This window comes from Penicillium taxi, assembly GCF_028828555.1.
Source record: "Penicillium taxi strain IBT 34144 chromosome Unknown utg000003l_segment0_segment0, whole genome shotgun sequence".
NCBI classification, from domain to species: Eukaryota; Fungi; Ascomycota; class Eurotiomycetes; order Eurotiales; family Aspergillaceae; genus Penicillium; species Penicillium taxi.
This window is the reverse complement of record NW_026643205.1, coordinates 1,485,751-1,506,491: the sequence shown is the minus strand read 5'-3', so window position 1 is coordinate 1,506,491 and position 20,741 is coordinate 1,485,751. Positions and strand designations below refer to the sequence as shown.

Genomic DNA, 20,741 nt, shown 5'->3' with positions numbered 1-20,741 from the left:
TCTGAAAAAAAAACTTCCTTTCCAGTCGCCAGTCATGGCCGACATCCTAACCCAACTCCAGACTTGTCTCGACCAGGTAAGTTCAAACCTCAACCTCCAGACGATATCAGCTAACCACGCTGAAACAGCTTGCAACCCAATTCTACGCAACATTGGGCTACTTAACAACCTACCATGACAACTCCCCAGCAAACCCACCTCAAAACATCCCAGATGCCGCACCAGCACTAGCCAAGATCTCAAAGAACACAACATCGCCTCCAATCCCGGCTTCACTAGCAGAGACCGCTGCGGGAGGTGCAGTCCAAGGCAGCGGCTCACCACCCCCACCTCCACCCCAGCAACCAGGTGCTGCACCGTCAGGGACTGAACCCGAGGATCCAAACCTCCCACCGCAGCCAGACTCTCCAAACACATTCGCAGCCCGCCAACGCGAACTTGCGCGCGACCTCATTGTCAAGGAGCAACAGATCGAGTACCTCATTTCCGTGCTGCCGGGTATTGGAACCTCGGAGGCCGAGCAGGAGGCTCGGATTCGGGAATTGGAAATCCAGCTACGTAATGTAGAGAAGGAGCGTGCGGCTAAGGCGAGGGAGTTGAGGAAGTTGAGGGTTCGGTTGGAGAGTGTGCTTGGGACTATTTCTGTTGGCATCTATGGGGATCGGGAACGCTAGACTTGGTTCTTTTCTTTCTGTTCTTTTGCTGCTGTTCTGGGCTGTGGATACCCGGGGAGTTTTGACATTTTCTTTTAGCGTTCTAGGCTTGGTGAAGTTGCATTTTTACTGATAGATGGTAAATGGTACCCTTTATTCTCAACTCGATTATACAGTCGAATGATGCAGGAAGTATTTTGACAATAAATATCTCTTTCCTTCAAAAGGCACTGGTATATTAGCCGTGCGCTTCTTCCAATTACTGATATCAAGTGCCAAAGCACGTTCGTATCATTTGTGTGCCAGCCCTGGAGGTTGAATACACTACAAAAGTTTTACATATAGAGGAAATAAGACATTGCAACGTTATTCATTTCAAACTCCCCGGGCCCTGGGTATCAATAGTTGATAGGAAATAAGCACAAATAAGAGAATACGCAGAAGAAAGAGCAATGGGCCGGTAAAAGATAGACGCCGTGTTGAAAGAAAGATAGCCGCCCTGCATTTCAAAAATATCGATGTATTCCCTAGAAAATGAACAAAATTAGTAAATATTATAAAGCACAAGGGATATAGATGTAGATCTACCAAGGTTCATGTCAGTCGTAACCAATTGCGCCTGAAATTTCGACGAGAAGGAATAATCATGTAATGCCCTAAACAAACGAAAACGGTCAGTATATATCATACAGCTCGAGGAAATAGAAGTGTAGATCTACCATGCTTCATTTTGTATCAATGGTAATCATTTGCGCATTTGCGTGCATCCAAAATGTCAACGAGAGGGAATCTTCATGTGATAACTTGAAAACGAACAGAGTCAGTATATCATATACCCCAAGGTTCTAGAAAGGGAATCTACCAAAAATTCATGTCGCGTTAACGTAAGACCTAGAACTGACAGGATCACGCACGCCTCTGGAAGCATCAGTAGAAGAAGATCACATCGGTTTGAAGAGTTCGCGGAATTCTTCCATGCGTTCTTCAGCGTTCTTTGCCTGATTATTCTTCATCTTGATCTTGTTCATGCTCACATCGGCAATTTGCTGCTTCTTCCGAGCAAGGTCAAGAACCTTCTCTTCAAAGCTGCCTTTCATGATGAACATCACTGTTTCAACGGAGCGGGTTTGTCCCAGGCGGTGCACGCGGTCAACAGCCTGGGCGACAGATGCTGGATTGTACTGCGGCTCCATGATGTAAACCCGAGATGCCGAAGTCAGGTTCAGTCCAACACCACCTGCGCCAATTGTGGCCAAGAGAATTGTGACGGAGTTATCAGTTGCAAAGGCCTCAAGTGATTTTCCTCGGGAGATAAGAGTCATTTGTCCGTCAAGGCGGACGAAACCAGCCAAGCCTGCATTACGCAGAGCGATTTCGATCAAGTCTAGATGCGAGGTCCAGGCTGAGAAGATCACACTCTTAATGGGTGGTCCATCGAGCTTCTCACTTTCAGCAGCTGATGTTAGAAGTTTTTCAAGCAAAGCTAGAGTCTTCGTATGGGGTCCCTCATATTCACCAAACTCCTTCTTAAATTTGCCCGATTTTCTGCTCTGGCGTTCATTTAATTTCCGCTCATTGAATTTGTACAGGCCCGCAGATGTAATAAGGGTGTGATCTTTGGGGATGATCCATCCTTCACAAGACGGACATTTGATCGCAGAGTCAGATCGGGCATAAGCTGAAGACTTCAGGCCGTGGAAACATTCAGGGCAGATCACGTCAGCGCAAGGCAAGTAAACCGCCATTGGGGCATTGAGGTCGACGACACCCGATGCATTGAGAGGCTCCTCCAGGGTCTTGTTGCAAAGAGCACACTGGTCGCCGGAAGAATCCCGCATCAAGCTGAACATCTCATACGCTTTTTCGTTGTTTGCTTCTGCAGTCTCGTCGATCGGATCCAAAAGAGTTGCATCCTCAACGCCTTCAACGACGTCTTGAAAGTTCTTGCGATCTTGAAGACTGAGAAGCTCTTTGCCGTGAGCACAGATCTGGCGCAACATCATCATAGCCTTGAGTACATAAAGAAAAATCTTGCCACTAATCTTGCTTCTGTCTTCTCCAGCGATATGATCCATCTTCGTGATCTTGGCAAGTGATTCTGTCCGCAAAATGTCATGCCACATCTGTTCGGCTGGGGAGAAGTCCAACATGATGACCTTGTCCTCTCGCGGTGGAAGGTGAATCTTGTCCTTGTTACGTCGAAGAGTAAATGAGTCAATTAAGACTCGCAGAGTTGCAATATTGCCAACCTTTAAGGGATTGACGATATACTTGTTGAAGCTGAACCGATCATCGTAGGGAAATAGCTTGATAAACCGAGTGACAGATAGGAGATCCTCGAGGCGGTTCTGCACAGGGGTTCCAGTCACAGACCAACAGCGCTGCGAGTTAAGACCGAGGATTGCCTTGGTCTGCTGTGCGGCCGGCTCTCGGATAATATGGGCTTCATCCAAGACAATTCGAAACAAGTTCATTTTGATCAATGGGCTTTCCCCACGCTTAGAGCGTCCCTGAACCTCACTGAGAACTGTCGAGTAAGTAGTTATGACCAGGTCATAGTCTTTCAGCGTATCCAAGCTTCTAGTACGCGAAGTACCGTGAAACACCACATAGGAAATAGACTCTGGGGCAAGATGCTCTTTGATCTGTCCAACCCAGTTGCTCAATGTACTAAGTGGGGCTACCAAGAGCGTGGTTCGCGCATTTCGAATGCCTTGAACCTTTTTGATGAGATCAAGAGGCGGTGGTTGTTTTTCCCACTCGCGAGCTTGCGAAAGCGACGACACAATCAAAGATAGAATGCTAAGGGTCTTTCCGAGTCCCATAACGTCGGCCAATAAACCACCAAATGACTGAGGCGGCTCTTCATCGAAGATGACCCCACTGACGATTTCCTTGTAATGTCTCTGGCCTTTGCGGTTGTGCTCAATACGCCATAGAGAATTGTTATCTTCTTCTTTAGGTCCGAACTTTCGGGGTTTTTCTTTTTCGGTCATAAACCACAATGCCTGTTTTTGGTGATCCAGAAGGGGGGTGATTACGTCCACCGGTGTTTCCATACGAGGAGTTTCGGCGCTGACAAGTTGGTTAAGCATTTTGGTAACTGAATTGCTGACCTCTTCAACGGTGCGATTCTCATATCGGTAGTTGGAGCTTTGGGGGCGTCCACGCGAGACGTTGCTTGGTGCATTTGCAGCCATGGAGCGCTTCAGCTCTGAATGAGGATTGAACACTACCACGCCATTCTCAACAAAGTGAGGAGTACTGAGCCAGACATTGGACTGGCCCAGGGAAGTTCCGAGAATGTGGGCACTGCGACGTTGGCCATAAAGAGTCAGAGAAACCCTGAAGTTTGCTGCAGTGAGTGTCCCAGGTACTTCATTTGGCAACTTCTGTCGTTCATCCAGGCGAGCCACCACATCCAATTCAATCCTGGGGCTATCCAGGAATGGGCACAATGCACACGCCGTCTTGTCGTCAATTTTTCCAAAGATCTGGCCTATAGGATCTGCTACAAAAATATCATAGTTGTCCGTCTGCGCTTTTCGATGAAGGGTGAGCTTGATTGTTGGCCACAAATGATCAAAAAATCCAGCGGTTGTAGGCGTGGGAACGATATTGGCAGTTATGAAGGCAAGATCGATCTTGCCAAAGCATACCCGCTGTGAGCTCAAATTAACGGATCCTATGATCTGCAGGTCGTCGGACCCTGTAATCTGCACCTCGTCCTCATCCTTGGTCAAATCCACCACCGCAGCGACGGATGTGGGTTTAGAATCGGCCTCTTTCAAGAATTGACCAAGTTCGCCGTCGCTCGAAATGTGTTCAGGGTTGGTACGGGATCCAGCATTATCCTGTCGATCCTCAATCTTCATTCTTTTGTTGGGAAATTGTTGGCGCACAGCCACGTCATACGCTGCGTTGAGCAGGTCGTGACGACGTTGGCTGTCTTCGACATCATGATTATTATCGTGGCTGCGATTAGACCCGATCTCGTTTCCTTCGTCTCCATTGCTGATAAATTGAACTGGCATGCCAAACTCTGTATTGGGTGCAGTGTTCATTGTGAAATTCGGCGCATCTGATGACGCTGGTGTTGCTGGCGCGGTCATAAGGTTGTTAGAACGCGGAGGATGGGCTGAAAATACGGAAGAGCTTCCAGAAGGCGTAGAAGAAGTGAAGGCAGCATGAGGTGAATTTTGCGCACTTGATTGCCCTGTACCAGACGAAAGCAAGTTAGAATCATCTGTCGAGTCCAAGTCCAGATTCATGGGGTTGTTGCGCATGAAAGTGAGAGTTTCCACAGTCGGTTGTTCCTCAGTCGTTGTTTCCTCCGTCACGGGGACAGGTTCCGACAAGCTTTCAGTGATTCGAGGCGTAGGAGAGGATGATTCGGAATTCGTACCATTTGCTCGAAGTGATTTCTTGTAAGCTTTGGGATCAAGGAGCATGGCCGCCTGGGAGGCCATGGTGCCTCAGGGTAAGCGATATGCCGCCAACGATGAACGGTGGAGATAAATCAGGTCACGCGCTGTATTCGCAATGTGCGGAAAGGAAAAGGTGTGAGGTAATTGGAGGAAAGGTTATCGAGGAGGCGGGTCGTGGAAGATCAGTGTGCCAGGTGACCTGGAGGATCGAGGGGCACGATCGAAGGCAGAAGGGAGTGTGGGAAAAAGAAAAGGATTTAAGGCCAGATATTTGAAGAAAGAGAGGGTTTTGGAAGTGAATCGCGAAGAAGAAGAAGGATTCCAATGCGCTCCAGGGTCAGCGCTCGCCGCTACCTGGAAACCGAAGTGATGCCTAGAGAAAGATCGATAAAAGTGACCTCACTTTTGGATTCATTGTTCTAGTTCTCGGAAGATCCCGCGATAAGAAGTGAGAGCTTATCGGGTTTGATTTAGTGGAGTCAATGTTTGTTTATAATAATACAGTATACAGTCAAGCTGAAACTTAGCTTTAGATGATGTTATCATGGTACCTTGGAATTAAGTCCCGTCATATATGCTACATGAGGCGCTTAATCAATGCGCCGCAACCAAACCCAAACGGCCAAAGGTCTATATACAACCCAATCCCTGATCATGAGTATAGTGAAAGATCTGATAAAAGAAAACAGGAGTGAGTTGGAAGAAAGACAAATCATAGTCATGGACAACTGAAATATGCCAGCAAAAACACAAGTACTGGTTGTTCAAAAAAGGAAGGATCAAGGCCAGAAGAAAAGAAGAAAAAAAAAGGGAAGAGCGCTAAGGGAGAAATTGCTGATTAAGTAGGTGGAAGGAGATGCAGTGACATGAGCAGTAGCAAAGAAGAAAAAGAAGCCAAAAAAACCTCTGATTTCTTTTTTTTTTTTTTAGCACCAAGTGAAGACTGGATTTTTGCTCTTTACAGCCTCCAAGCGCTCCACAATTACCTTTCGCTGATTACCTTCCATACCTTCAGCGGCAGCATATCCAAGGTCACCTTCCAGATCATCACTACCAAAAGTGTTGACGTGAGGGGGCCGGTATGACAGAGAGCCGCCATGTTTGCGGTTTTTCTTAGGCCGGGAAGGGCGATCGGGCCAGCCATCTAATGATCGGGCATATGCACCATCAACAGTCTGGCGAGAGAACTCACTTTCAGGTAATGTTGCAGGGCTACCGATGGGGTCATCTTGGCCATCAAAGCGGCCACGCGAAAGCTCAAATCGATTGGGGTTAGGGAGATCATTTGATCCAAGACCCAAAAGATCGTGCTCTTGTTCTGGAGTCGGCATAGAAGAATTGGAAGCACCAATGTCCATTTCTTCATCCTCATCGCGGTAATTCATAGCGTGACGTCTCTGGGTATCAATGGAAGGTGCACGCATTGGGATGGCCACTGGCACATCTACCAAATCATCCCATACACATACTCGAGTCCGTCGGGTCAATTCTAAGGGCCCGTGATCTAGATGCTTCAAAGTCTCAACAACGTTCCAAGCCTGACCTTTCATGACCGCGATCTGTCGGGCAAACATGCTCTCCTTGAAGTCATCATCTTGGGAAAACACTTGGCGCAAGGCCATCTGTGTGCCACTCCACCAAGCTTTCGATGTCAACAGAGGTAGGAAATGATCGCGAGTCTTTTGAGAGAAAGGTTGACCAATCAAGGAAACGGGTAGAAACAACCATCCAAATGGGAAACTTCGCCACTTTTTATCAACTTAGTAAAATTTCCTGGGGCAAGTGTTTCAATGAGAAAAATAACTTACAGCATCTGGATGTTTCCAAGGCCATGACAGACTGTTGTCAATTGCACCAATCTGGACCGATGCTTGCTGTTCCGAAGAGGCTAATGGAGTGCCGGTGCGACTGACTGCCAACATAGCTTCACGTCGCTTGTAAGGGTGATAAGTATTATTACCGTTTGAATTTACAGAGGTCGGGCGAGGAGGAGGCATGAGGTCGTCCTCATCGTGTGTAGGCTGTGGAGTCTCATTGGGCGTTGGAGGTTCAGCCACAATAGATACTTGCTCAGTACCCCAGTCGATCTTGACCATCCAGTTGTCCAATCCTCGATCCGTATTGCGCATAATGTAGTCTAGAATGACCAATTTCTCAAGTTCTTCGCGGAAAGACTGTTTTAGATTTTCTGTCCAGTTGAAACGACGTTCACGGCTTTCATCGCGAGGGTTTGGCGAGGGAAAGTTAGTACGATCGTCGTCGTCTTCATCGTCAGACTGCACGCCCGACGGGCGGCATGCCTCGTTCCATGGCCGCTTCTTACGCTTCGGGGCATCCTCAGCACGGAATCCCGAGTTGGTCTGGTCGGGCCATGGATGCTCTCGTAAGAAAATATTGGCATCCTTGTAGCCCTTCAGGAATACTTGAAAGCTCCCTGCCTTGGGCGGCAGCGTCTTATTGCCTTTCCACGCTTTGCGCCGGTCCCAGAAATCATAGAAGAAAGATTTTGAGGATAGATAAACAATACCAGTGTAGGGGACCATATTCGTGCGGAGTCGGGCATCAAGAACGTATGCAGCGGCTTCAGAAACGTAGGAAAGATTAGGAATGAGACATGCGCGGCCGAAGAAACATGGGAACAAATTTCGGTGTAGCCATTTCGTCCATTTAGGATTTCTCGAGGCATAGGGTTCTTCGTCCTTGGGTTTGAAGACACCCACAACCTTCCCTTCAGGGTTTCGTGCAAAGTAGCTTCCCGAGCTGCCTTGCGCGATCATTCGTGGGTGCACGCCCATCTCAATTGCTAGCCGAACACTCTCAATGATCTCCTCGTACTCTGCTCGTGCTATCCGTTGTCGGCCCTCGAACTCGTCCGACTCGAGCGCCTCTGCAGATATCGGCCGAACGCCGTCAGGAGCCTGAAAAACGGAGTGGTAAATCTCCAACTTCTCTTCCTCGTAGGTCTTGCCCTTGACACGGCTGATCTTAAACTTGGCGGCAATCTCCTCCGCCCACCGTTCTAGACGCGCATTAATTGCCTTTATATCCACGCCAGAATTTCGACGGGGTCGGCGATGATAGCCACTTTGTCTGTGTTGATGGCCGGGAGGCGTCGAGAGGCCGGACGCCTGCATCTGGGCTCGGGAAGAAATGGGAGCATAGCGAGGGGCGGAGGTGGACACTGTCGAGGAGGCAGCTTGCAGTTCATCGTCTTCGGAGTCATCGTGGAGGTAGCCACGTTCTTCTTCCTCTTGAGCGAGACGGGCGTAGCCAGACGTGGCAGGGCGATTTTTTGGCATTGTCAAGGGCGGGGATCTATGAAGGAAGGCAATTAAGCCAGAAAATATAAAGAGAACACAAAACCCAGAAGAAAGGAAGTAGTCGAAAGGGTATTAATCCATTAGTCCATTACTGGGAAGCTTGAAAGGTAACGCGGAATAGGTTCGATACAATGGAGAAGACGAAATAGCAACCGATCATGGCTATTATGGCCAGACAATGCTTAAAGCAGGGGTCTGTCTCATATACAAGTAATTTACACAAGCGGGGACAATATCCTTGCCTTTGCACGTATTTATGCCGGATATGGCTCCAAAATACAGTAATACAGGTACCGCACAGCCACAGGGGATCCACCAAGCCCATAAAAGGGGGTTACGGCTTCGATGGCTTCAAGGACTCCATTATTACTCCATTCCTCCATTACTCCATTATTTACCTCCAGGGCTAGGTACCTAGGAAGTTAGTATGCGGAGCTTAGAGTATGGGGAATACGGAGCATTGACGTTTGCCTCCTATGTATCTACTATTAAATTGATTTTGATCAAAAGCTAAGGTTTCGGAGCTAATCTTCCTACTATCAAACTATTTGGCTTCTTTTGTTAGATTCGGTCTAATAATAATGATTACAAACATTGGAAGGTTATTTAAGTTACATCAAATGTTATTCTCCCAGGCTAGGTTCAGAAACAGAGTATCTATAGCTACCTAGATATTTAGGTATTGGAGGCCAAGGTGGCTGTTATTTCCGATGTAGACGACAGCGATGAATGCGTCATGAACAATGACTGACATACCTAGACAAGTCTGTTTTGAACACGGCTCTCTATGTATACATACCCAGTTACCTAATTTGTAGCAGTTTTATGAGCCCTGCATAGCGGTGTTAGGGTTACAAGTCAACTCCAATTTCAGGCCTTGAAGTAAGTAGAAACGATTTCATATTTAAATAGTGTATGGAATAAATAAATAAATAGGACTCTAACTTTCAGTACGCGAAAAGCGGCAAGGAGTCATCACTAAAACGGAAAGAGTACTTCCTACAGAGCAGTCGAGAGTACACAGTAAGCATGGGAATACCACTTCAAAAAGCGGCAAGCATTTAGCCCTAAAACGGAATAAGAGAGAATCGACTACACTGCAAATGACAAAAGCCTCACTAGCAAAGGATATACAGTAAATATAATTTAACCGACGTTGGGACCTTGCAGTCATTCTCCAGATGTACAAGATGACCCAATATAAGAATCAAGTTAGTCTCGAGAGCTGAATATATGATAAAATTGCTAACCTGAGACTTCAGATCCTTGATAACGTCGCACATACCACAGGATGAAACCCTCAACATAGATTGAAGAGGCCGGAAAAATGAGAAATGAAGACAGTAGAGTAGAAACCCATTGTAACCAAACTTGATTACTGAGCCAAACTCCTCCGATAAGTGATTTGGTGATAATTTCCCGCGATAGCCCAGGGTTTGGGATAATAATCGGGAAGGATAAGACTTCTTCTTCTTCGTCTTCACATCTCCTTGATCTTCACCTCAACTTCATTTTCGAGTATGATCTAATTCCAGCCATTTCTTCTTATCTTTTGGCTCTAGGGCTGTTTGTCTGACTCGGATCTTTTGTCCCTGAGCGATTATCGCAATCGGCGATAACTCGATATCTGTCTGACATTTCCACCCACGCGAAGCCTTTTCACTTCCACCTGCAGTCGATCTACTCCTATTCAATTGACACATACAGATCAACTGTTACGACAGCGATCTACTTCCTACATCGACAGTTTTCCCCTTATCTATCTCTCGTCCCCCTGTCCTTTTATTCGGTTTCGGCCGGATTTCCATTGATTCTTTCCTTCGCCCTTCATTGTGGCTTCCATCCTATATCGGGCGTCGCCCATCGACCCGGCTCTGAAACCTGCTTCGTCGGCACACCAGAATCCCGAGCTCTCCCGCGACGAAACTGCGCCATCTTCCGCAGACTCGAAACAATTCTCGCCGAAACTGCCAGAACTGAGTAGTATTGGCAAGCTTGTTAGTTCTGATTACAGAGATAGCTATCCTGGATCAGTCTCTGTGAGCACATCGCTTCCGGGTCTAGCAGCACTCGCCTCGGTCGCGTCTGCTCCCACATCCAACCTCCGGTAGGTCAAGCCTCAGGAGTGGGGTCGAATGATGTTCAAGGTCTTGTCTACTATTGAGTGGATCTTACATATTCTCATCTTATCCTTTTTGCGGGGGTCTAGTGAGTGTATCTTGAACGCGAAATTGATTGGCTAATCTTGTTCTCTCCAGCGAGTCGCGTACTTCGAATATTATGGCGAACATGAATTACGCGACATCCTCACCAGCAGCGACTACTGGGGGACAAGGAAATCACCCTGTAAGTTGAAGAATCTTCCACGTATTCCTTCATCCACCATCTTCCTATCTGATTCTCATTTTGAATCCTTATCGGGCTTATCTTCTCATTTCCGTCACGGGAGTCTTGGCACCGCCCGATCCGTGCGCTTCTTAATCTTCTCTCTTATCGAAGCAAATCTCTCCCCCCAATCTTATCATCACACTTCCCCGTCCCTAATCTTTAATCTTCCCTCCATCCATCCTCTATTGCCCAATAACTATGTCTGCACCTTTGACTGATGACAAACGGGCTCAATTACAGCCGGTCTGCCAGAATTGTGGTACCTCTACCACTCCCTTGTGGCGCAGGGACGAGGCTGGTTCCGTTCTTTGCAACGCTTGCGGTTTGTTCCTCAAGCTGCACGGCAGACCTCGCCCGATAAGCCTCAAGACCGATGTCATCAAAAGTCGCAATCGAGTGAAGACTGGCCAGGGCCCCAAACGCAAGGTAATTAATATGCGCGCGGTTAAAATTTCCACCATCGCCTCGTCTAGAGATGAGAATTTTCCCCTCAATTCTAACTCCATTCGGTCTTAGTCTACCGGTCCTGTCGACGCCAACGGTCTTCCGACCCAATTAGATGCCGGATCTCCCCTTACTCATGGCTACCGTCGTCCGTCGCGTAGTAAGATGTCTCCGGGTCATTCGGACCGATCGAACTCTCCTCTGTCGCGAACCGAGACACCTGGCTTTTCGTCCATGTCGCATAACTCTAATATCGCGCCACAACACATGTTCGATAGTGTGACTCGAGGCGATATCAATGTGAACTCGGGCCTTCCCTCTCTGCCCATGCGTGCGCAATCCCCGTCGGGCGTCGACCGTCATTTGGATCCTGCCCAAACATACGAAAGTTTGCTGGCTCTGAACACGTCTCTCAAGACACGTGTTAGTGAGCTCGACCTGATCAATGAACTATTCCGTGGTCGCGTTGCCGAGCTCGAACAGAGCGATGCCAGTGCGCGTCGGGCGGAAATGATTGCGCGTGATTCCGAAGCTCGCCTGCGCCGTTCCTTGGAAGACTCACAGCGTCGCGAAGAGGACTTGAAGCGACGCGTCGGCGACCTCGAGCGCCAGCTCACTTCTGGCGATGGCGACAGCTCGGAACCTCAGGCAAAGCGAATCCGACTGTCGGATATGGTAGAGCAATCGCCCGAGCAATCTCCGAAGAGTCCTTAGCTTTCTCCCGATCATCAGCCATTTGACCACTAGGTGGTTTGACTGCTGGTTTTTCCGATTTTTACTGGTCTTTTTGATACCCTCCGTCAATGATGACTGAACTCTCTACCCCCAAAAAAAGCTCGATATTACGATTGATTTTGTTTCACCCTTACAGCTGCCCTGGGAGCTTCATGGGTTTAATTTGCTTTTGCGCCGCGGGTTTGCGTACGAATTTTTACGTTTACCTTTAATACAATGGTTCATACTCTGTTCAACTTTTATATTATACTCTGCATTTGCGCGAAGGTTGTGTATCAGTCGTAATGATGAATAATGATTCAATTTAGCGGCTTGCCATTGTTGATTTAATCTACCTCGACTGCCCAGTGTAAGTTGCAATGGACATTGAACTGTCGATCAAAGGCTGAATAGTTCGGTTCTGTTTATTCCCAAGGACACATGGTCATTATTTCGGTTGATTTCGGACTTCAAAGTTGCCCTATGGGTGTGAAAGATACTGTAAGACATCTGGAGCTTTGGTCTACACGTGAGCAGATGAGATGATGTCGATATTGCTCAGGCAAATCACATTGAAAATTTCAATATAAAAAATACCAACACGTTATCAATGAGAATGTATCAGGAAACGTAGAGTATGTACGGAGTATTGAAGTCTATCGAGATATATATATAAAAGAGAGAGAGAGAGAGAGAGAGAGAGAGAGAGAGAGAGAGAAAATATACACAAGCAAGATATCATGGTGCAGAAGATAGAACAACTAGTCACCCGGACCAGATGACCTATTCCTTATTCGGTCAACAAGCTATTGATCGTGAGTGAGTTAGTACACAAAGCACCGCAAGGAAAGTTGGAAACATAAAAGGATGGAAAGAGGCAGCATTGCCTGTAATTCAACCAGATCAAACCTAAGATCTACTAATATAGACTTTTCAGTTACGCAAGTCGGTGGCCAGTCTTTTGTCGCATGGCATTATGAATACGTCTTTCACGAAAGATACTCCACAGGCAGACAACGATGCCTGCGAGTCCAGAGATTAAAGTGACGTAGTACGCGGTGCGGTAACAGGTTAGTCCATCTGGGCACTGGTTGTCGCCATCAGGACCTACGACGGAGTGGCGGTCGTAAACAGTTCCATATATAAGGTTGAATGCGTTGCCGCTGAAGATCGGGGCCAGGGTCATGACACCCCAGTTCTGGGAAAGGCCGCCAATGCCGAAGGTGTGCGCGGTCAGGGAGGGAATACACCAAACAAGAAGCCGTATGCAACGCCTGTGAAAGCAGTGACAACGACGAGGGTGTTTGGGTTTGAGATCGTGAAACCGGCTAGCTGGGTGCCGGTGAAAACTACGGCAGAGATAAATAGACACCAGAAACGAGACATGTTGAGCTTTTTGACTAGAATGTCCGAGCCAATTCCACTAGAAAGGCGTCCGAGGAAGTTTCCTAGCGATAGGATTGAAACGTGCATGACCTGGCGTTCATGGATGAATTTACCTGTGGCACTATCGTCGTAGTAGAGCCACAGGGCCTTTGCGCTGTTGCCAATGTTGTTGATGGTCATCAGCCCAATACCAGACAGAAGGGCCATGATCAGAAAGAGCTGCCAGAAATCAACTTCACGAAGCATGGCCAGACCGCGGATGTCTCGGTGGTGCGACTCCTGATCGACGAATTTCAAGTAATCATCGTCAAGTGTGTCGAATGATGGTCGGCCATCGCCTTGAGCGACCAACGACGAACTCTCGTCAGTTCTGTGATGCAAGTGAGCTGAAGAGACTGACTGCCCACGAGCGTGCACCTCGTTATTTTGGTCGAAAGCGGTTGAATTGTGGATGTCGTCGTTGGACTCTTCCACAGCACTGGCGCGACGCAATTGAGATTGAGACTCGGAGGGTTCTGTGGTATCACGGTGGGGAAGTGGTGCGTACGGCTCATTTTGGAAGATTTTAAGGAAAGGAGTTGACACCAGGGACAGAATCGAGGTGCCAAGGGCGAGAAGTAGAAGGAAGCGACTAGTATCATCTTTGAAAATGAGAGACGACACATTGGACCAGAACAAAGCACTTAGTCCGAAGGCAGCCAGAGGGAATGCCGTTGCAGTTCCACGATGGTCGGGGAAGTTACAAGCCGCTGTAGAAAGTGAAATTGTTAGTATACCAGCAAACCGAAGGCATTGACTCGACATACATGTCTTAATGGCAGCTCCAAAGGCCGAACAACCACCCATACCAGTCAAGAACGCGAAAAAGCACAAAAGTACAATTGGAAATGACCCCTCTCCGGATTTATAAGCTGTAGTGTGTCAGTATAATATCGGCCAGTGTATGATGAAATGCATTACCTAGGTAGATTGGGTAGTAGCCGAGAATCAGTAGAGCTGAACCAACCAATGTCATAAATCGTGGACCTCGAGCATCAGTCAATAATCCCATAGGTATACCCATGGCATACATGCCCAGGTTTCCTGCCACGCCCTAAGAAGCTGTCATTATCGCGTTCCCACATCCGGATGAATTCAAGACTCACGATCAAATTGCTCTCGGTTGACGAGAGTTTCATATGATGAGCAAACTGTGGTGCCCATGCTGAATATGCGTACTAATATCAACCTCGTTAGCCGTGAGAGCATTGAAAGCAAAGGCCAGAAAGTCGGTCGTAGCATACATTTGTTCCGCAGGACAGAGCAACCAGAGTGCCCGCAACCACGGAGGCTATTCGAGCATTCTTGTGCGTAGATGCAGCCATTTAGTGTGATAGTGATGCAATATGTATTTTCCTTCTGAAGGCGTCCCCCAATGGCCTTTTGTTAGTGGAATTGGGGGTTTGATACGGGCCGCGCGTTCGATAGTATGGGGGCTGTGAGTATCGGGTTTTCGACTCAGCGTAGGGGCCGTTTTGAATGGAAAATGAAAGTGAATCGACGTTGGGATTGACCTCGGAAGTAGATGGAAAGAGGGACAAGAGGTGGATAAAGTCGAGGAACAAGGGAGGGGCGCAAGCAATCGGAGTCGTAATCGGCCTGCGAACGCACGAGATAAGAGTCGGTACGCCAAGCAATGCCAATAGTAATGCACTGGAATAACTTATTTATTCCAGCTTATTCCATGTAATCGCATATAATCCAACCGGGGAATTAGGAATGCGAGGAAAACCCAGGCCAACTTGAATCACATTGTATTCAACCTATTTATTTGCTTTACTTTTGTACTCCCAGTGAGCTACAGCAGTCTTCTCTCGGAACACCTGTCTCACTTCAAAATGGATAGAAATACCTAAGAATAGATTATAGCTAGAGTATTACTGATGGCAGTAACTAGTATAAAAATAACAGATATTGAAACGAGTTTAATAAATCGCTAATTTTGTCTTTCTGGAAGAAGCTATAATCAGGTCAGGTGATCTGAAGTATAGGATAGGTATAATAATTTCAAAGTCACCTAGGACAATATACACTCGGGGAATCTGCATTTCAATAGACATTTCGAGTGCTTTAGATTCCTTTATGAGATTTTCACATTCAGTTTCTTCTCTTGTCCCTTGTGCTTAGAATTCAATTTGATAACTTTATAGTTGCCTTTGGTCATGTGACATGACGAAGGCGGGATCATCCAAACTCTCCACTCTTGGGCTTCATGTCTCTTGTTGTTTTCTCAATCCAACGGAACCTGTGCACTTTTGGCCTGAACCTACACCTCCATCCCTACCATGGGTGCTCTTCTATCTATTCCGCTGTTGGCGGTGCCGAGTGTCGGCACGGTAAGTCTTTCCCGGCTCAACAATATACGAGAATCACCATTAACAACTCTGCGTTTCTCGTACAGCTTTTTACTATGGGAGCATCATGCTGTGGAGCTGCCACTTGCTCTGCAGTCTGTAGCTCTTGTGGCAAGTTCCAGAACAGGTACCATCTGACAAGTTGGCTGCTTAGCGCGAACGAAACTGACTGCAGCATAGTATGGCAACACGAATCGCTTACGCCTTTATCCTCTTGATCAACTCCATCGTGTCCTGGATCATGCTGACACCATGGGCCTTGAAGAAATTGCAAGGCCTGACCCTTGACTACATGAAGATTCGGTGCGACGGGAAAGAATGTCACGGTTGGGTGGCGGTCCATCGTATCAACTTCGGCCTCGGACTCTTCCATTTGATTCTTGCTCTTATGCTTCTGGGTGTCAGGACTTCCAGAGATGGTCGCGCCTCACTTCAGAATGGCTTTTGGGGCCCAAAGATTGTGCTTTGGCTGGCATTTGTCGTGACATCCTTCTTTATCCCCGAATCATTTTTCTTCGTGTATGGAAACTATATTGCTTTCTTCTGCGCCATGCTCTTCTTACTCCTGGGCTTGGTCCTTCTGGTGGACCTTGCACACTCATGGGCCGAGTTATGTCTGCAGAAGATCGAGGATAGTGACTCGCGCCTCTGGCGCGGACTGCTTATCGGGTCGACTCTCGGCATGTACTTGGTGTCATTGACCATGACTATTCTGATGTACATTTTCTTCGCCAGAAGTGAATGCTCCATGAACCAGATTGCCATCTCGGTATATAACCCCTTCTTGACCTAGGACTTTCATTTCAGGTTTAGACTAACGCTTTTCCAGATTAATTTGGTCCTCTTCCTTATCATCTCTTTTGTATCTGTTCAGCCTGCTGTTCAGGAATCCAATCCCCGCGCGGGATTGGCGCAAGCTGCTATGGTGACCATTTATTGCACCTACCTCACAATGTCTGCCGTTTCGATGGAGCCAGATGACAATAACTGCAACCCTCTGATTCGATCTAGTGGTACAAGAACTGTCACCGTTGTCCTGGGTGCGCTCGTCACTATGGCTACTATCGCTTATACAACTACCCGCGCGGCAACCCAAGGCATTGCGCTAGGTTCCAAGGGTGGCCACAACTACTCCGAGCTGGGCATGGATGATAATGAGCATGGACTGGTAACTCAGCAGCCCAGCAGCCGCCGTGAGATGCGCGCCGAAGCTTTGCGGGCAGCTGTGGAGAGTGGCAGTCTACCCGCTAGTGCTTTGGATGAGAGCGACGACGAAGACGAGTTTGAGACCAGCAGCAAGGATGACGAGCGTGGTTCAACTCAGTACAATTACTCTCTCTTCCATATCATCTTCTTCCTGGCAACAACCTGGGTGGCTACCTTGTTGACTCAAGGATTACAGGTTGACACCACCGTCGATTTTGCACCAGTAGGCCGGACTTACTGGGCCAGCTGGGTAAAGATTGTGAGCGCTTGGGTGTGCTATACTATATATCTTTGGACTTTGGTCGCTCCTGTTGTGTTACCCAACCGCTTTTCTATTTGAAGATAACCCGTTGTGAATCGGGCATTTTGAGCGATAGTGTTTTGCTTTGCTTTGTTTTGTTTTCATTGTTAAGAAGGCGGTAGTCTGGACAGCAATACATTTTATTCTGTACCTTATAATACAATTGATATTGGAAATAATTTCCCGAGTATAAGAATTGTAAATCTACCTTCATTAAAGAAAGTCCAGTGGGGCGGGGAGCTTGATCTTGGCAATTTATACCCACGCGTATGCGACGCGTACGAATTCCACAAACGTCATGGGATAATGGCGACTATCCAGGCCATCAAGGCCAGCTCTGTATGTGCTCTGAACTCAAGGCCAAAAGTGTATATCTTCTAACTGGTCTATCAGGTTCATCAAATCCAGTCCGGTCAGGTCATCACCGACCTATGCTCCGTTGCTAAAGAACTAGTCGAGAACGGTCTCGACGCAGGCGCCACCACCATCGGTATGTAGCTTTAGTCATTCATTATACGATATACTCATCGTTTGATTGAACAGAGGTGCGATTCAAAAATAATGGACTGGACTTGATCGAGGTACAGGACAATGGCAGTGGAATCTCACCAGATAACTATGAGAACGTAGGTAAGCTTTGATATCTTGCTTCTTAATTCTCAATCCTATGTAAATACAAGCTAATTCTCTTCTTTTCAGCTTTAAAACACTACACCTCCAAATTATCAACTTTCGACGACCTCTCAAGTCTCAATACCTTTGGCTTCCGCGGCGAAGCACTCTCCTCCCTCTGCGCCGTCGCTGACTTCCACGTTGTCACCGCTCAAGCAAACCAGGCCCCGCGTGCGAATCGACTCGACTTCGAGATATCAGGAAAGCTCCAAAAGACTCAGATTGTGGCCGGACAGAGAGGAACTACTGCGTCAGTGGAGGGCATCTTCAAGCGACTACCTGTGCGCCGGCGTGAGCTAGAGAAGAACATCAAGCGGGAATATGGCAAAGTGCTAAATCTGCTGCATGCGTATGCTTGCATTAGCAGTGGTGTCCGATTCAGTGTCCGTAACACTGTTGGCAAGACAAAGAATGTCGTTGTGTTTTCTACGAACTTAAACCCTACGACGAAAGAGAACATTGCCAATGTATACGGAGCGAAGACGCTTAATGCTCTGATTCCACTCGATATGGAATTGGAATTTGAGCCTTCTGCTGCCATGAGACGAGCTGGTAGCGATGAACAGCTTAATCAGATCCAGGTTCGGGGACATATCTCACGTCCGGTCAATGGTGAAGGGCGTCAGACTCCTGACCGACAAATGTTCTACGTCAATTCGCGGCCTTGTGGGCTACCTCAGATTGCGAAGGCTTTCAATGAGGTCTATAAATCGTTCAATGTCTCTCAGTCTCCCTTCATCTTTGCTGATTTCCAAATGGACACGAATGCCTACGATGTCAATGTCTCGCCTGATAAACGTACCATTCTAATACACGATGCAGCCGCTCTTATTGAGTCGTTAAAAGCGTCCCTTGTCCAACTATTTGAAGCTGCCGACCAAACGATTCCCCAGTCAAACGCGCTTGGGTCGAGATCGGCTACTAAGCAGCAAGCGTTGGGATCACTTCCAGGGTTCGTCACTGCACGGCAATTAAGTCAGAGTATTTCTGGAACTGTAACCACGAGTCAAAGTCGGAGTCGACAATCTGCTTCTAGACCTGCAACCCCGAGTCACACTCGAAGTCAAAGCCGGAATGGAGACCAGACGGCCGAGGAAGAACCAGAACCCTCCCAGGCTGTTAGTGAAATGAGGCGTTTTAGGAGCTCGCAGCACGGCTCAAGCCAAGTAAATACTCCCACAAAAGCTGCAGTGGCACAGCAACCATCAAAGCAACCTACAAACATTCCTTTGTCTGGATCTAACAAATCTACGCCTGCTCCGTCTGTCGGCAGCAGTATCATCCAAGTTCTACCGCTAGAGATGGACAATCATCCATCGGATAGACCTGCAGAGCATTCGACTCAGCCCTCTGAAGTAGGACAAGAGACTAGCCAACAAACAAATGAATATGGTGAAGCACCGAACGTGGTTCAAACTGCTTTTGATCGAATGCGCGCTCGTCGAATGCCGGCTGAGATGGCCACTATCACTATCGGCGGCCACACCGTGAAATCTGTGGTAGGTAGTGGTATTCCTCGTAAGCGTACGTCCGATCATGGTCTATCAAAAGATACTCCGCGGCGCAAACGACTTATTCACACACCTTCTAGACCTAATATATTTGGTCAACATATGAAGGCCTTTGCAGCACCAGGAACGCAGACTGGAGATGACAGTCATGACGACGACGAAGAGCAAGATGAGGACCAAGACGAAGAATCCGCAAGCGAAGATAATGAAGAGGACCAAGATCCTACTTCTCCGCCGCCCGAGGACATGGACTATGTTCCCGAGGAGGATCCCCAGAAAGTGGGGGAAGAGGAAAAAATTGCTGGTCCCGTCGAAGACAATCTCGACGAAGCTCAGAAGAAAGCGCAAGAAGAAGCCGTCGTCCAGAGACTGATTAACCAGGCCGAAAAGGGAGCCGTATTCTCAAACGATTACAACGATAGACGTGCAAAGAAGATGAACAAAGGCGCCGCTCACCGCGACGCAACTGTCCACCTCGTAAGCACCATTGACTCGTCAATCTCTCAACTCCAATCGCAGATGGCAAGGCTTCGCGATTGTCTACGCTTCCGGAACTCACCTTCCAGGCCGGATGAAGCCAATGATCCCGAGGGTGAAACCGCTGAAGAACGACTGTCACTCACAGTGAGAAAGGCAGACTTCGCCCAAATGCGGATCATCGGTCAGTTCAACCTCGGTTTCATTCTTGCCGTCCGACCCGGCGACGAGCACGACGAGCTCTTCATCATTGACCAACATGCCTCGGATGAAAAATACAATTTCGAACGCCTTCAGGCTGACACTGTTGTTCAAAACCAACGACTGGTCCGTCCCCAACGCCTCGATTTAACTGCCGTCGAGGAGGAAATTGTTCTAGAGAACCGGGCTGCGCTCGAAAAGAATGGATTCCTAGTAACTGTCGACGAGAGCGGCGATGAACCCATCGGTCGTCGGTGTCAGCTCGTCTCATTACCACTTAGCAAGGAGGTAGTTTTTGGCTCGCGTGATCTGGAAGAGCTGATTGTGCTTTTGTCCGAGTCGCCTGTTGCTAGTGGGATTTCCGTGCCCCGGCCTAGCAAGGTGCGCAAGATGTTTGCCATGCGCGCATGTCGGTCTAGTATCATGATCGGAAAGACCTTGACGCAGCGGCAAATGGAACGCGTTGTACAGAATATGGGGACGATTGATAAACCATGGAATTGTCCGCATGGTCGGCCGACTATGCGACATTTGATGAGTCTGGGCCAGTGGGAGGATTGGGACGAATATGAAGAGACAGATGTGGATATTTGGCGACAATATGTAGAAGATGATGATATGGAGAAAGAAGCAGAGAGTCAGATTTAG

General features: G+C 47.8%; 6 protein-coding genes across 6 annotated transcripts; 3 read left to right on the top strand and 3 right to left on the bottom strand.

Moving 5' to 3' along the window:
* Positions 1–34: 34 nt before the first annotated feature.
* Positions 35–674, top strand: N7495_004024 (med21 domain-containing protein; the record flags this gene model as incomplete). Its single annotated transcript, XM_057206675.1, has 2 exons — positions 35–76; positions 129–674. 2 exons carry the CDS (start codon positions 35–37, stop codon positions 672–674), a joined length of 588 nt encoding a protein of 195 aa, XP_057064355.1.
* Positions 675–1,594: 920 nt separating this feature from the next.
* Positions 1,595–5,122, bottom strand: N7495_004023 (DEAD/DEAH box helicase; the record flags this gene model as incomplete). Its single annotated transcript, XM_057206674.1, has 1 exon — positions 1,595–5,122. The coding sequence occupies one exon, from the start codon at positions 5,120–5,122 to the stop codon at positions 1,595–1,597; it is 3,528 nt and encodes a 1,175-aa protein (XP_057064354.1).
* An 884-nt stretch (positions 5,123–6,006) lies between these two features.
* On the bottom strand, positions 6,007–8,379 carry N7495_004022 (1-phosphatidylinositol 4-kinase LSB6; the record flags this gene model as incomplete). The annotated part of the gene is made up of 2 exons (XM_057206673.1): positions 6,007–6,828; positions 6,889–8,379. 2 exons carry the CDS (start codon positions 8,377–8,379, stop codon positions 6,007–6,009), a joined length of 2,313 nt encoding a protein of 770 aa, XP_057064353.1.
* Positions 8,380–10,986: 2,607 nt separating this feature from the next.
* Positions 10,987–11,946, top strand: N7495_004021 (putative GATA transcription factor (AreB); the record flags this gene model as incomplete). The annotated part of the gene is made up of 2 exons (XM_057206672.1): positions 10,987–11,214; positions 11,305–11,946. 2 exons carry the CDS (start codon positions 10,987–10,989, stop codon positions 11,944–11,946), a joined length of 870 nt encoding a protein of 289 aa, XP_057064352.1.
* A 937-nt stretch (positions 11,947–12,883) lies between these two features.
* On the bottom strand, positions 12,884–14,696 carry N7495_004020 (uncharacterized protein; the record flags this gene model as incomplete). Its single annotated transcript, XM_057206671.1, has 6 exons — positions 12,884–13,144; positions 13,195–14,081; positions 14,139–14,243; positions 14,293–14,425; positions 14,478–14,549; positions 14,616–14,696. The coding sequence occupies 6 exons, from the start codon at positions 14,694–14,696 to the stop codon at positions 12,884–12,886; spliced, it is 1,539 nt and encodes a 512-aa protein (XP_057064351.1).
* Positions 14,697–15,656: 960 nt separating this feature from the next.
* On the top strand, positions 15,657–20,741 carry N7495_004019 (DNA mismatch repair protein; the record flags this gene model as incomplete). The annotated part of the gene is made up of 8 exons (XM_057206670.1): positions 15,657–15,707; positions 15,773–15,852; positions 15,906–16,494; positions 16,555–17,190; positions 17,452–17,571; positions 17,626–17,722; positions 17,776–17,862; positions 17,932–20,741. 8 exons carry the CDS (start codon positions 15,657–15,659, stop codon positions 20,739–20,741), a joined length of 4,470 nt encoding a protein of 1,489 aa, XP_057064350.1.